General features: G+C 45.5%; 1 protein-coding gene across 1 annotated transcript in view; it reads left to right on the top strand.

Moving 5' to 3' along the window:
• Positions 1–10,565, top strand: part of TM9SF4 (transmembrane 9 superfamily member 4) — a 124,088-nt gene extending 113,523 nt beyond the window's left edge. The window contains exons 11-18 of the mRNA XM_086932675.1: positions 2,817–2,898; positions 3,227–3,302; positions 4,300–4,383; positions 5,392–5,567; positions 6,297–6,360; positions 7,337–7,456; positions 7,907–7,996; positions 8,467–10,565. Coding sequence (XP_086788801.1) covers positions 2,817–2,898; positions 3,227–3,302; positions 4,300–4,383; positions 5,392–5,567; positions 6,297–6,360; positions 7,337–7,456; positions 7,907–7,996; positions 8,467–8,616 — 842 coding nt within the window. The 3' untranslated portion in view covers positions 8,617–10,565. The remainder of the gene's footprint in view (positions 1–2,816; positions 2,899–3,226; positions 3,303–4,299; positions 4,384–5,391; positions 5,568–6,296; positions 6,361–7,336; positions 7,457–7,906; positions 7,997–8,466) is intronic.
• The last annotated feature ends 3,496 nt before the right edge of the window (positions 10,566–14,061 follow it).

The following is a 14,061-nucleotide window of genomic DNA, read 5'->3' as shown; positions in this document are numbered from 1 at the left end:
TGGAATAGCTGGAGGAGGGCTGACGGAACGTAGACTGTATCTATTGCAAACAATATTCACTACCCAATTGTTCCGAGTTATTTTTCTCCACTCTGCCAGGTAATTTTGAATGCTTCCCCCCCCCACCGGAGTGGGTAACAGAAGAGGGGGAAGTAATCCCTCAGGGCTTAGACCCAGCCGGCCCTTGTTTCCTGATGTGGACTGTTGGTTGCCCCTACCTCTCTGACGCCTCTAAAAGGGCTGCCGCTGAAATTGCTGTTGCTGTCCAGCCTGACGGCCCTGTTCGCGTTGGGAAGAGTAGCGCCGTTTGGTAGTGGCTGACTCTCTTACACTGTTCCTTTGGTTTCTCCAAGCCAACAGCCTTGAGTGTCTCAACCCCCGCTTTCATACAAGCCATTTCCTTGTCCTCATGGGCACCAAAGAGAGTGAAACCCAAGAAGGGCAGGTTAACAATCCGTTGTTGGGCATCCCGCTTCAGGGAGGTGAGCCGCAACCATGAATGGCGCTGCAGAGTCACACCATGACAATATCCATGGGCTGCCAGGATAGAGGTGTCCGCAGCCGCACTGATGATCTTCTTAGAGACCATCAGACCCTCATTAAGAACCTCCTGAAAGTCCTCGTCCTTGTCTCTAGGCAGGAGTTCAACAAACTGCTGGAGAGGCTGCCACAAGTAGCGGTCATATCGGCCCAAGAGGGCAGTCTAGCTTGCTGCCTTCATTATAGTGGCTGCAGTGCTGCAGACTTTCCTCCCTGCAGAATCAAGTCTACGGCTTTCCTTGTCCGGTGGAACTGTGGTCGAAGGGGCCGTAGTGTGCTGCTTCTTCTTCGCCGCCACCACTATGACTGAATCCGGATGAGGATCCACCCGAAGGAATGCCAGATCTGAGTCCGGGGGCCTGTATTTCTTTTGAAGTCTAGATGGTGCCGACTTCACTGAGGCAGGCGTCCGGAACAATTCCATCTCCGGTTCCTCCAAACTGGGTAACAAAGGAAGCAGAGGATGAAAGAGTTGAATCCGCTGTAGCATCTCGAAGATCACAGATGTGGTAGGGGCAGGCACGGACAGTGCAATGCCCAGTTTCTCCGCTCCCCTTACTAGAACCTCCTGGAACGTGGTAATGTCATCGACAGGTGACACCCTCGGAGGTGGGAAATCCGACAAGGTCGGCGAGTATCTTTCTCCACTAGAGGACTCCGTGTCCCTAGTATACCTGGAACGTGACCTTTCGTGGCAATGACGAGTTCTGATAGAAGACCGGTGCCGGCTGCGAGAGCGATGTCTCAGTCGGGATCGAGATCTTGGCCTTCTGGGCACCGCTGGGATCACCGGCACAGGTGGAGACACCGGCAGCTGAGGCGGTGGTGGCGGAGGCGTCGGCGAATGGGGAGGAGGCGTAGGAGTCCTAGGCCGCAGCGGCGACTACTGAGCTACAGGCTGAGTTGGTACCGGTGACCTGGATGGTGAATAGGTCCTGGAGTACTCAGAGGTATGAATCGCCCTCCTCCGCTTGCGGGCAGGCCTCGAAGAGGAAGCTCTAAAGGCAGTGCCCCTTGATGGCGAACGTCGATGCCGCCGTGACCTTGAACTGTCAGATGTGGAGATGCTGACCACAGAGGGTGACCGGCTTCTCGACGACTAGCTCCGATGGCTTCTCGGCGTCGACTTCTTTCTCGACGTCGACGACACAGGAGTCAGGAACGTGAGATGAAGCAAGACAGAGTATGCAAACCCTGTGAGAGTCTGACTTTGCCTTCTTCCTGCCACATTCTGGACACTTGTCAAATAAAGATGGCTTTTTGACAAGAAAAAAGTGGCTTAACTGTCCCAAAAAGACAGCAAAGGGAAGGTAAAGGCCTCAGACGTCGAGTGAAACACTTAAACTATCGAAAAAGCTAAAAAATCTGAAGATATACCAATAAAGATAGAGCTCAATGCTCCTGGGTCTTGCTAGCAGGAGCTGGAAAAAAGAACTGGAAGTAACTAGCCTTTGGCTGTGCATCATGGGATACCGAGGGTCTCTGGAGGGTTCCTTAAAGGCATGGTATCCATTTACAGACACATAATGGCAGCCTATGGGGCTTGTCTGTCCAACCCTTCCTCTCTATCATGACAAAGGATTTTTGTGAAGGGGAGTTTCTCTATGCGTAAAACTTAGCAACATTTTTTAAATTTCAGTATTATCTGGCTATCCTTTTTCACGTTAGGATGAACTACTGGCCAGTGTAGCCTTGTTATTTTCAGCGGCATTATTTGTCTTTGATTTTCTCCTAAGGGTCTATGCAGGATTGCAGAAGAGGACAACTTAAGAGACTATTTTGATTGCTCCGGGGTCCACGCACATGGGCGGGACTATTTACATGATTGACTATACACATAGAACCCCTACTACACAAGTTGACCGACATTGAGGTACTGAGAGTTAAAGGGGTCCGACAGCACGTGTTCCAGGGGAGCAAATAAGGGAGCTGCGTGCTCCCTCCGCCCGTTTCTTGTACCAATCACTTTGTTGTTCAGTCACCAAGTGGTATTCATATATCTTTAAACAAAATCTGAATGTTAATAGAACTAATTATTGCTTACAGAACTTAGAGTGGACAGTACTTAAAATGGTGACTCTAGCTCATTATTGAAAGGCTCAGAGAAACAATCATGATATTCAGGGCAACCAAGACAGTAATGAGCAGTGGCTGGCTTTGTACAGGAGAGTTTGGAGTTGGATACTGAAATCAGTGTTTGAGAATAGTGGTAGCCGTAGTACAGAAAACATTATTAGTGTGCTTCCATGTTTACCATAATCTCTCTTGTTCTGCAGTTGTTGCCATGTTAGGGATGCTCTCGCCATCCAGCCGAGGAGCTTTGATGACGACTGCCTGTTTCCTCTTTATGTTTATGGGGTAAGTGTCTCTTAACCAGTGCGGATATTTCAAACATTTTTGATCTTCCTTATGGGCTTTGCTTATCTGGGTAGGTGCATGTTCTTACTACTCTGCACAGTTTTTATCCATCTGTTGACTGCTTCAGTGCTATCATTTGCTTGCATTGTTTTCTTCTAGTTTCATATATCTATTCTTCCATTTGATTCCTTTTCTCCTACTATTACCTTTCCTATGTGATATTTACTTCTGCTATTCATTTGAGGACATCTCCTATGCTTTCTTCTGTTTTCTAAGACAAATTATTTGGGCTTTCATTCTTCCACTGACCTTGTATGTTCTTCCTTAGGGTGTTTGGGGGGTTTTCTGCTGGTCGCTTGTATCGGACGTTGAAAGGACACCGGTGGAGAAAAGGAGCTTTCTGTGTAAGTGTCTTCATCTCCAAGTGTGTAAGAGTAGTGCAGGAAGGTTACTGTACTTCATCAAACTAGGACATTGGTGATGGCCTGTTAGGATTCAAGGAAGGGTCCTTGGCTTGCCTAAAAAGAAATGTAAATGGCTTTTAACTATTTGCGCTTCTACTTCTGTGCCCAAAGCAATGTTCCATCTGCTTAAGGTAGTCTGCCATCGCAGAGATTTCCTTTCTTTGATCATATAAATGAAGTAATTGTGAATCGTTGGCTCTAGTGTTGACATCACATTTTAGTAATGCCTGTGTAGCGACCGTGGAGATAAACAGAATGAGATCCAGACTGAAGAAGTAGTCCTGTTGTCTCTTTATTCAAGTTTCAGGAACCAAACAGGATACTAAGTAACAGGACCCACAGCGAAGGAGTCTGTTCAGTCTGAAGCGCAGGAATAGAATAGTTAGGATGAGTAAAGATTCTAGAAGCTAGATGACAGGAAAGCAATAGAAAGAAAAGAAAGAAGATGAACACCGAGAGAAAGAAGAGAAATAAAAGAAAGAGAAAGGCGGATATTACAGCCTGTTACTCAATACTTACCCTTATATGACAAAGGTGGCACATTGCACACACTCCAGTGAGAGTGCTCTCCTATTCCTTCATTTCGTGCGGAGGGGTTATTCTGGGGGTACTGGACTCGTTTGCAGGACTCTCAAAGATGGAAAGCTTTTAGTGTGAGCAAATGTTCAATGAGTTGTATGTTGAACTTTGTACATTTTGTTCTCTTGGGACATGTAGAAAGCATAGAGTTTTGGAGGCTAGAAATACCATAGCTGTGACCATTATTATGTTATGCAAATATTTTCCCTGCCTGCATTATTGGCTCATCATGAAGTGGGTACTGGAGAGGATTAAGTTGCTGCACACAATGCTGTGCATTTGGCAATGAAACATCTGGGGTGTTAGAGTTTGAGGTTACTCATGACTAGTTAGTGTCTCTTTCTTTATTTTCTTTCAGACTGCCATGCTGTACCCAGGTGTTGTGTTTGGAATCTGTTTTATCCTTAACTGCTTTATCTGGGGAAAGCATTCTTCTGGAGCGGTAAGTACTCATTGGGGATACAGGGAACCTATAAGTTTGTTGCATGGCATCCTTAATGCAAAGATATTACGCTTTCCCACACAATCTTTACTGGATGAACACTATAATCCGTACTCTTGAGTGAGCAGAAAATGACATTTCCATGAAAGTAGCCATGGATGTAGTAAGACGGCATACAGAAAGATAGCATTGGTCCTGAATACAGGTGGATGACTAGAATCCTGCTTTAGTCCAAGCTTAATACTAAATACAACAGGAGTGCTCCATTTTACAGACTATATGAATAGAGAAGGAGGAATTGTGCTCGGGTAGAAACTTTATACACTGGGAGTTAACGGGTGTCATGGACCACTAACACAAGCAGCACACTAAGGGCCTCATTTGGATGTCAGGCAGAACGACACGGTAATTTGGGCAGGGTAAAGAACGCTGCCACCTCCGACAGGCTGAAGGAGCACATGAGGGCAGCAGTCTTATACTAATCCATAGAATGGATGTGTTGCCTTAGGGATTCTGATGTCCATTTCCCTCAGCCTTTACATGGCGGTCCCACCACCATGTAAAGGCAGACAGAAATGGAATGTGGAGGCCCCTAGCAGGGCCACTGTCACCCGTAGGCCTCCGATATGGGGCCAGGAGGGCACATGTGGTGCCACCCCAAACACGCATACCCTGTGTGCCAGACACCACATGGTGCCTGGCTCACAGTGTATGGATCTTTAAAAACATCCCTTTTTCAACTGCGGCATGTGTTGTGGCCCTTTTTTGGGTCGCAGCACAAGCTGCAATTGAAAAAGAGATGTTTCCGACCGCCTACATGGCAGTCGCATCAAAATCTGGCAGGTGGGACCACCGACTAGTTGTCGTGCGGACCAAATCCCAATACGATGGCCATCATAATAACCCCCTAAGACTTTGCCATTGCTAACTGGGCGGGTAACTTGGGGCGTTATTGGCTAAGCTTTATGTACAGATGATGAGACTGACTTGTTCTTTTTTTGCTGGCAGGTTCCTTTTCCCACAATGGCTGCCCTGTTGTGCATGTGGTTTGGAATCTCTCTGCCTCTGGTGTATCTTGGCTATTACTTTGGATTTCGTAAGCAGCCCTACGATAACCCTGTGCGGACCAACCAGATCCCTCGGCAGATTCCAGAACAGAGGTGGTACATGAAGAGATTTGTAGGGTAGGTTTTCCAACATTGTTGGGAATAATAATGCCACTTAGGAAATGCTAAAATTACTGTTAAGTAAATGTTAGCAATCCCAATGGAAGGAAGTCATCCGGGGTAATACCTGCCTGGTTTTCGGGCCATAGGAGTCAGCCAAGAGTTTTTTATATTGGTGTCTAAAATGCATTGTTGGCCATCGGGAATGCTAACATTTGTTTGTACACTCGCTGGGGTTTATGTTCATTGGGAATGTTGAACCGTCTTCTGGGTCCTCGTTTGCAAAACTGGTCCTAAGCTCACGTGCCCTCTCTAAAATCTCCTTGTAGCATCCACTTCATGGGTTAATTAATTCTCATGTGTACCTGCTAAGGAGTCATTCAGCTATTCGACTGGTATGAATGTTTTAGAAGGTATCATATGACAAGGGCTAATACTGTAAGAGATGGTTTCATTCTGTACCACTGGTTTAGTGAGACGCTGAGCCATTCTTCGCTGCTGTTTGTAGTCATGTGATATAGAAATTCTGTCTCCGTGTTCTACAGTATGTGGAATCATATCTCAACTTCCCATTGAATATGTATGTAAGATCCTAGGCAGATTAATTCTCACTCTGCCCTTCATGTAAAACTGTTGCATCTGGTTCATTATCTAGAAGCTGTTTATTGTGCTATCCAATAACCATCTTGGGGTGCGAGTAGTGTTTTTGTCATGGTCTCTTCACCTTGTGTTTATTCATCTCCACAGGATCCTTATGGCCGGAATATTGCCGTTTGGAGCCATGTTCATTGAGCTGTTCTTCATTTTCAGTGTAGGTAGCAAATTTGTTGCAGACTGGCAGCACCTTTTGGCTTGTCCTCTCAAACGTCAGCATTAAACTTAGTCGCACACTTTCTGGAGTTGCTTTTAAAACCTGCTTGCTGCTGCACTTGCCTCTAAGTCCCTTGGATTGACATTGAAGTTGGTTGGAACGTGTCAAGCTAGCATTCAATCCTAGTTTGATACTTAAAGCCTGGCAGTCGATTTATCTACTTTTGCAATTGGCTACAGTTTAACGCAAGCTCGTCAACCAAGACCGGCTATTACTGAGTAATGTAGCTCAATGGTGTGAGTGCTAGTCTAAAAAAAAAAAATTGCCTAATCAAATGTCACATGTCTTACTCCTTTCATTTCCAACTTGCTCTTTTATTGTTAGAAGGTTAACAAAAGTCCAGTTTTATATGTTAGCACCCATAAATGGCAGAAAGAAGGGTAGTTTGAAGTGTATTACATACAATTACAAGTTATAATATTATATGTAGGCTTCAGCTAGTAATCCTTCTACCCGAGGTCTGGGTGACATGGGTTCATAACATTTCCACAGAATCATTTCATCCCTCCAAAATAATGCCCTACCCTACTCTCACCCCTTCAGCCAGGGTCCTTGTGCAAATTCTATCAGACGTTGGCTTTAACTTTGATTATTTTTGTAAGTGCTCTGTGTAAAGTCTTTTGACAGGCTGTGTAATTGTATTAGCAACTGTAGCAGCCTGTGCTTTTGGATGTGGTGTATTTGAGACTTTTTTTTTTATGGTGCAATGACCTACTCCGTTTTGATGTTGGCATGTGTGACTAGGCATTACAGATTGTGTGTTGCCGTGGCACGCCAGAGAGCTAGAGCAGTGTGTGCTTTGGGCAATGAGGCAATCTATTGCTGGGAGTGTGCTTTGAGTGTTCCTATGTGCAAGCTATTTTGACAGAGTGCTATTTTCAGATGTTAAATATCTAACTTGTGTTCTGTTTTTCAGGCTATCTGGGAAAATCAGTTCTACTACCTCTTCGGCTTTCTTTTCCTGGTCTTTATAATCCTTGTGGTATCATGTTCTCAGATCAGTATAGTCATGGTCTACTTTCAGCTGTGTGCCGAGGTAAGGAAGAGCTAGTGAGGCCATCTTGGCATGTATCAGTGCATTTTGTCATTGCTGTGCAGTCGGTGGGGAGTGTTCTGTCCATGGGTTTGGTGGGTTTTCCTTGCTGCAGGGTTTGTGAATGTGTTCTGTGGGATCGGTAGTGGGTGTCCTGTACTATAGCATTGGAATGCTTAGAGTGCAAATAGATTGGTTGTTTGTGCTGTACCATTAGTGGGGTACTTGCCCTGATGTGGGATTGTTGGGCAGTGCTTTGCTGTTTGATTGCTTGGTAGATGTGTCGAAATTGGTAGTGTTGATGGGTTGACAAATCAAATACTGTACGACTAGTGATGTATTGATACTGTGCTCTTGGATCTGTAGATGGGTCTACAACTATATTCGAAATGAAATTAGAGTATTTGCTTGGTTTTCTTTATTTCATGTTTATTCATCTTTCTATGCTCCTAGGATTATCGCTGGTGGTGGCGGACATTCCTAGTATCTGGAGGATCCGCTTTCTACGTCCTAATCTATGCTGTCTTCTACTTTGTAAATAAGGTAATATATGAAAGTCTCAGCAGCCCAGGTAGCATGAGGTGTAATTACATCCCAGATCTCACTTCAACAGTTCAAGTTATCTCATACTTTCTATCTCCAGGCCTGAGCAACTGGTATTGTGTGTTTGAAAGGCTGTATGATTACAAAGAGATGAGGGTGAAAAAGACTGACATGACCATGGCCAGTTATAAGAGCTGTGGATTGGACATCAGAGGTCATATGTATAATGTATGCCAGCTGCTAGAATGGGTATTCCATTAACTAGGAACTATAATATTCCAAAACCTTAGCAGTGAACCTTCATCATAAAATTGGTGTTTGTTCTCCTTCCATTGAGTTGGAGGGATTTTGCAAACCTCTACCATATTGGTTTAGGAGGCGGTGATGGTGCAGAACTGTTCTTTCCAGTATATAGTACATTGTATTTTGTTCGTAATACTAAGAAAACGTCTTTGTCTTTTGTCTTATAGTTGGATATTGTGGAATTTATACCCTCGCTCCTATACTTTGGATATACTACTCTGATGGTCCTGTCCTTCTGGCTTCTCACTGGTACCATTGGCTTCTACGCAGCATACATGTTCATCCGGAAGATCTATGCTGCTGTGAAAATAGACTGATTGAGGTCAACTGTGTGTGTGAGACTCGACCTCGGACACTGGTGTTTCCGCTTTTTAAGGAACAAATGTCATCCATGGCACACCACCTATGGCCTGGAACTCAACAGGGTCACTCTTGGTGGGAATGAACTTTTCGGGGCAGTACCCATGGATTTTCGGGGCGGGACATGGTGGTATATCAATGCATTTTAACTTTATATTCCAGTTTCGGAGTGGTTTTTAATGAGGGCCCTCCTCTGTAAAGTTATTTTTGGTAATTAATCTTTTTTTAATTGATTGGGTGTGAAAGGCAAAGGGATTGCTTCATGTGGTTTCTTGATGCTGCTGTACACTTTCCCTCTCCATGCACACAGCGAGTCTTGGATCTTGGCCTATTTCTGCAGTGGTTGTCTGCAGACAGAACCAGTAAAAAATATTGTGAGAAGCATATGTTGTGCAGCTTTTATCTCTTAGGGGTCACCCCAGTCTCCTTATTTCATTGTCCCTATCACTTTGCATCCTGCCTTGGCAGTAGGTTTACATGCTTACAGTAGACTTGCAGTGAAAAGTCAGGGCTTTGTAAATATATGCCCTCTTTGTGCCATGATCACCTTGAGAGGGGTGGGTATTCTCTGTCACAGGTGCCAAGGGTAAATTTGGGAGTCTAGTTCATTTTCTGCCGGTGACAGGCTGATCTTGGTGCTTATTTGAACTGCACATGAATGTATGGCTTTGGGTATTCTGGAGTGCATTTTGTGCAGAAACGTGTAGTGGTCTTTCAGCCTAAATTGTTGAATATGTAAAGTGTGTGTGTGAAGGGGAGTTGGTGAAGGACAGAAAATTGGGCAGGTTGTAAATGTAGTCCAAATGTTGACAGCGTTAGTTGCGTTCAGTCGCTTTGGATCTGAAGAAGTGAGACCTCTCTACATATCTGCCCTGGCGTAGCTGCTACCTTGACTGCATTCACATTGGATGGGCATGGTATTTGGAAAATTGACTTTGTAACTTCAGGCATGTGGGACCTTCAGTATCCCTATGTTTTCCTCTGTCTCATTTTGAGCATGCATCTCTAATGAAGGATGAAGAGATTTATCACCTAGACATTTGTAACGGGACATTATGAAGGAATAGTGTTGAAAAACATAATTGGCTGTGTGGTTGAGATTCACAACTTGAACAATTTTACCAGGATAATAACAGCAGTTACTCCATATGAACTTTGTTGTGTGCTGAACATAGGGGCAATGCCACCCAAAATCTAGAATAAGAGTTAACAGATAGTATCTAAACCCTAGGCTGTGCAGAAAAGCGCATAATTACCAACTTGAGCAGCCCTTCCTTTTACACATATCACTGTGAGGTGAGATGGTTTCGGTGAGAGAATCTGAAGAAGTGCTGTTCAGACCCCTCTGTGGATAAGAGTGCAAAGTTATGAAGTTTGATCATCTTACCGTAGCTGTATCAGTGGTTGGTATTGGAACACTTCCCTGGCATTGAAGGCAAGAGCTACCCCACCACATGTGGTAGTAGGGCAAAGTGGTAGTGCTTCGATGTGGAGGTGAAATATAGATGTCCTGTCGCTCAACGTCCCTCCCAAGGAAGTTTTGTCATCGGTTGTGAATTCTCCGTTTGTTTGACTTTGTGTACTTCAGTCTGAAGCATCCCCTTCTTTGAAAAGCAATTGAAATTAATGCAAATAACGGTTTCTCCGCACTGGATGTTTTTTTGCCCTTTTTTAAGGTTGCCTCCGAGCCAAAGTAAAAGGCATCTTTGGGGACATATGGAGCACAGAATACAGATTTTTTTCCACTGGAATCTGCAGCATATTTGACCTGGATAGAAATATTTGAAATGTTTGTTTATTTCTGAAGAGACTTGGCTGGACTGTTTTTTGGCTCTAGTTTCCGAATTTTTTTTTTATTGCTGTAATATGTGTCTGTTGTAAATAAAATCTGCTTCTGTGCTATAAATACTGTTCTGTGCTGTATTGTCACTGGTGTCCATAGCCAGACTAATAATGAATGCTTCACTGCATGCTATTAGATCACGAACCACCCGCTACCAGGTGGGTTGAAAGACCCCATTCATAAGAGGTAAGATCTGGACTACTGATCTCTTGAGGAATTGTTAGTTTGCGAAATGTGTAGAACAGCCACAAGAAGATGCATGTATCTGACTCAATTAATTGGATTCCGACACCAGAAACCTAGACCCAGGTTGGTCAGTTGTCTGACTGCTTTTCCTTTTCTTCTTGCTTAACCACCTCCTGTTGATGGTGGGGTATCAGTTTGCGCTTCTGCACAGTTTCTGATATTAATGAAAAGTCCATGCTGGAGAAGGAAAATTAAGTGGGCTTTCATAAAATCCATTAAATACCTCATGTAAAAGCAGCCTAATGTATAGGTAAATGACCTTCTTCTCACTCTGGCTGCTTTCCCAACCTCTTAGAAGTTGCTGTGACGGGCACTATCGGAAAACTTTAAAAAAAATACTGTCACTTTTAGTTTAGAAGCCCTCCTACGTAAACACCCCCAGAATTTAAACACATCTCTCTCTTTACCAATCCATCACCAAATGCAACACGCATTTCCTGATTTTCCCCAAACCACCTATAAGACGAGAAGCAGTTTGTCGTCTTTACATTTCATTTTAGCACTCTACTGTTTTGTTCTGCTGTCTCCATTCATGGAAACGTCTTGCTTCTGTTGCACCATATGTCTTTACTATGGTCGTCAAGCCAACATGAGGTCTGTGTGAAGTGTTTAGGAATCTGAAATTGTTTTATTTTGTTTTTATTAATTACCCTTTTCTTTCATTAGAAATATGTAGGCATCTCTGGTTTATTTAACCACCCATTCCAGTTAAAACCAACACATTTCTACAGCAGGTTAATGTTTGTAGAGCAAAGCATACAAACCGATTCTGATAGATACATCTGCCGTGTGGATTCCTCACCTTGTGAATATCCCCCTTGCGTCAGCAACGTTCGGAAATTTTCTTCGTAGCACGCCGACGTGGGCGACGTCACAGGAGCACGGCATCGCGCGCGACTCCGTCTGACGTCACCGACCCCATATCAGGCCCACGCCGGCGTGATGACGTCAGTTCCCTTTTTTCCGCGTCTCCGACGCTAACGGTTTTCGGGATCTTCAGCGATACCTAGTATCTTTCTGTTTGATATTTGTCACTGTTTCTCTCTTACGACTTGGTTCTTCTCCGGAGATGTCGTCGAGGAAAACCGGCTTTAAGCCATGTAGGTCTTGTGCCCGCATGATGTCCATCACTGACCCACATAAGGATTGTTTGTGGTGTCTTGGATCGAGTCACGACGTCAAGAACTGCGATTCCTGTTTTAAGATGAATCCAAAGGCGCTTCGAGAGCGTGAAGCAAAATTGCTTTTGGCGAAAGTGAAACAGGACTCTGGACGGCATTCGAGATCGACGTCACGAAGATCGAAGTCGAAGCAAAGGTCTCGGTCGAAGTCGGGATCGGCGTCGAGATCCAGAGCGGGTTCGAGGTCTGGTGAGGAGTCGAGGTCTAAAGCGAAGTCGAAGTCCAGAGAAAGATCTAGGTCTAGATCTAAGTCGGCTTCCGGACATGCTTCGAGCTCCTCGAGGAGAAAGCATAAGAGGAGGAAGCACAGTTCGAAACATCATTCGGAGAAGGAATCCTCTGACTCGAAGAGAAGGTCTCACAAACATCGTAAAGACTTTGTCTCTCCTTCGCCTGCTTTGTCAAGAGATGGTTCTCCGGAGCCGGACCCGGAGCCGGTTTCCTCGGAGCATGAAGAAGAGGAAGAGGTGACTCCTCAAGAACCGGCTTCAGCGGAGACTCCTGTGAACCCAGAAGGTCAGGGTGAGGATGTCTCGGGGCGGCCTCCATTGCAACATCCGGTAGGTCCGTACCCTTCCTTTCCTGGTCCTGGACAGGATCCCTCGCATTTTCTCAATGCGATGTTTGGAGTTTATTCCAGGGCAATGTACCCCACTGGAGCGCCTGGTGGCCCCATGGGTCCATTATCGTACAATCTGGGTATTCCTCAGTCGTACGCCCCTGCTCCATTTATGCCTTTCTTGCCGGCGCCTCTTTCACCATGGCTCGGTACGGCTCCACCGAGGTCTTCGACTCCGCATGCGGCTTCGCCGACTCCGGATCGACCTCGCAGTCTAGATCGAGGTACCACGCCTGTTCATGACTCTCGTCCTCCTGCTCCGGCTCCTCGATCGACGTCGGAACCGGCTCCGTCGGAGTCGTTACCGGATCCGTCGACTTCGATTCGTTTGGAGTGGTCGATGCGAAGAGCTCAGCGTCTTCTCGAACAAAAGGATGATGAAAGTTCTGATGTGGAAGAAGGCGAGCTTCCTGATCATGATGATGATTTCGATGAGCTTCGGGATGCTAGTGGTCTGGAACTCTCTCCCGAGTGGGGTCTGCCTTCGACTTCTGATGCACCATCAAGGGACGTGGCACCCTATCACGTGGTTATTAGGAAGGCTGCTGACCTTCTTAGCTTAAAGCTGCCCACAGTGGAGTACAAGCCCAACATCCTCACAGAAGTCTTGCATTCTCCTTCTTCGATTGTGGAGCCTACACTGCCATTTACTGATGCCTTGACGGATCCAATTAAGGAGATTTGGAAGAGGCCGTTGTCTGCTCCTGCAGTTTCAAGGGTTATTGCAAGGCGCTATAGGGTGGCTCCTGATGACCCTGCATTTCTTTCTACGCATCCATCTCCGGAAAGTCTTGTGGTTCAGGCGGCTTGCTCTAATAGGGCTGCAGGCTCTTTCCCTCAAGTGCCAGCTGACAAAGAGTCTAAGAAATTAGATCAGTCTGCGAAGAAGACTTTCTCTTCTGGGAGCATGGCTCTTAAGTCATCAAATGCTACTTGCCTTTTAGGTAGATATGTGCACGCGCTGATGGACTCAGTGAAGCAATTGTCATCAAAACTTCCTGAGGAGGATAAGAAAAACTTTAATGAGGTGATCTCTGACACTCAGGCTGCGGCCCGCATGGTCATTCAAAGCGGCATGGACACTGTTGATTCTGTTGCTAGAATTATGGGCTCATCCATTGCGACCAGGAGAGCCGCATGGTTAAAGTCATCTGATTTCTCAGCGGATGTGCAGTCTACATTGCTGGACTTACCCTTTGAAGGAACTGGCCTTTTTGGTAAGAAGGCTGATGTGGCCTTGGAGAGGTTTAAGGACAGCCGTGCCACTGCAAGATCTTTAGGTCTGCAGATGAGAGGGTCGACGACTAGAAAATTCAAGGGATTTGGTAAATCTTCTTTTCGTCCCTTCAAGCAGGGCCAACAACAACAGCTGCAGCAGCAAAACCCTCTATATAGGTCCTATAGAGGTAGACAGAGGGGTCGTGGACGTGGACGTCAAGTCTCTTCTTCCTCCAATAATGCCCAACCCCCACCCGCATCAGCAAAGCAGCCCTAGATCCACCATTCTGGATCA

The sequence above is a fragment of the Lissotriton vulgaris genome, chromosome 7 (genome assembly GCF_964263255.1).
Source record: "Lissotriton vulgaris chromosome 7, aLisVul1.2, whole genome shotgun sequence".
In the NCBI taxonomy this organism is placed as follows: Eukaryota; Metazoa; Chordata; class Amphibia; order Caudata; family Salamandridae; genus Lissotriton; species Lissotriton vulgaris.
The sequence above is the reverse complement of the archived record's forward strand: the minus strand, read 5'-3'. Positions and strand labels throughout refer to the sequence as shown.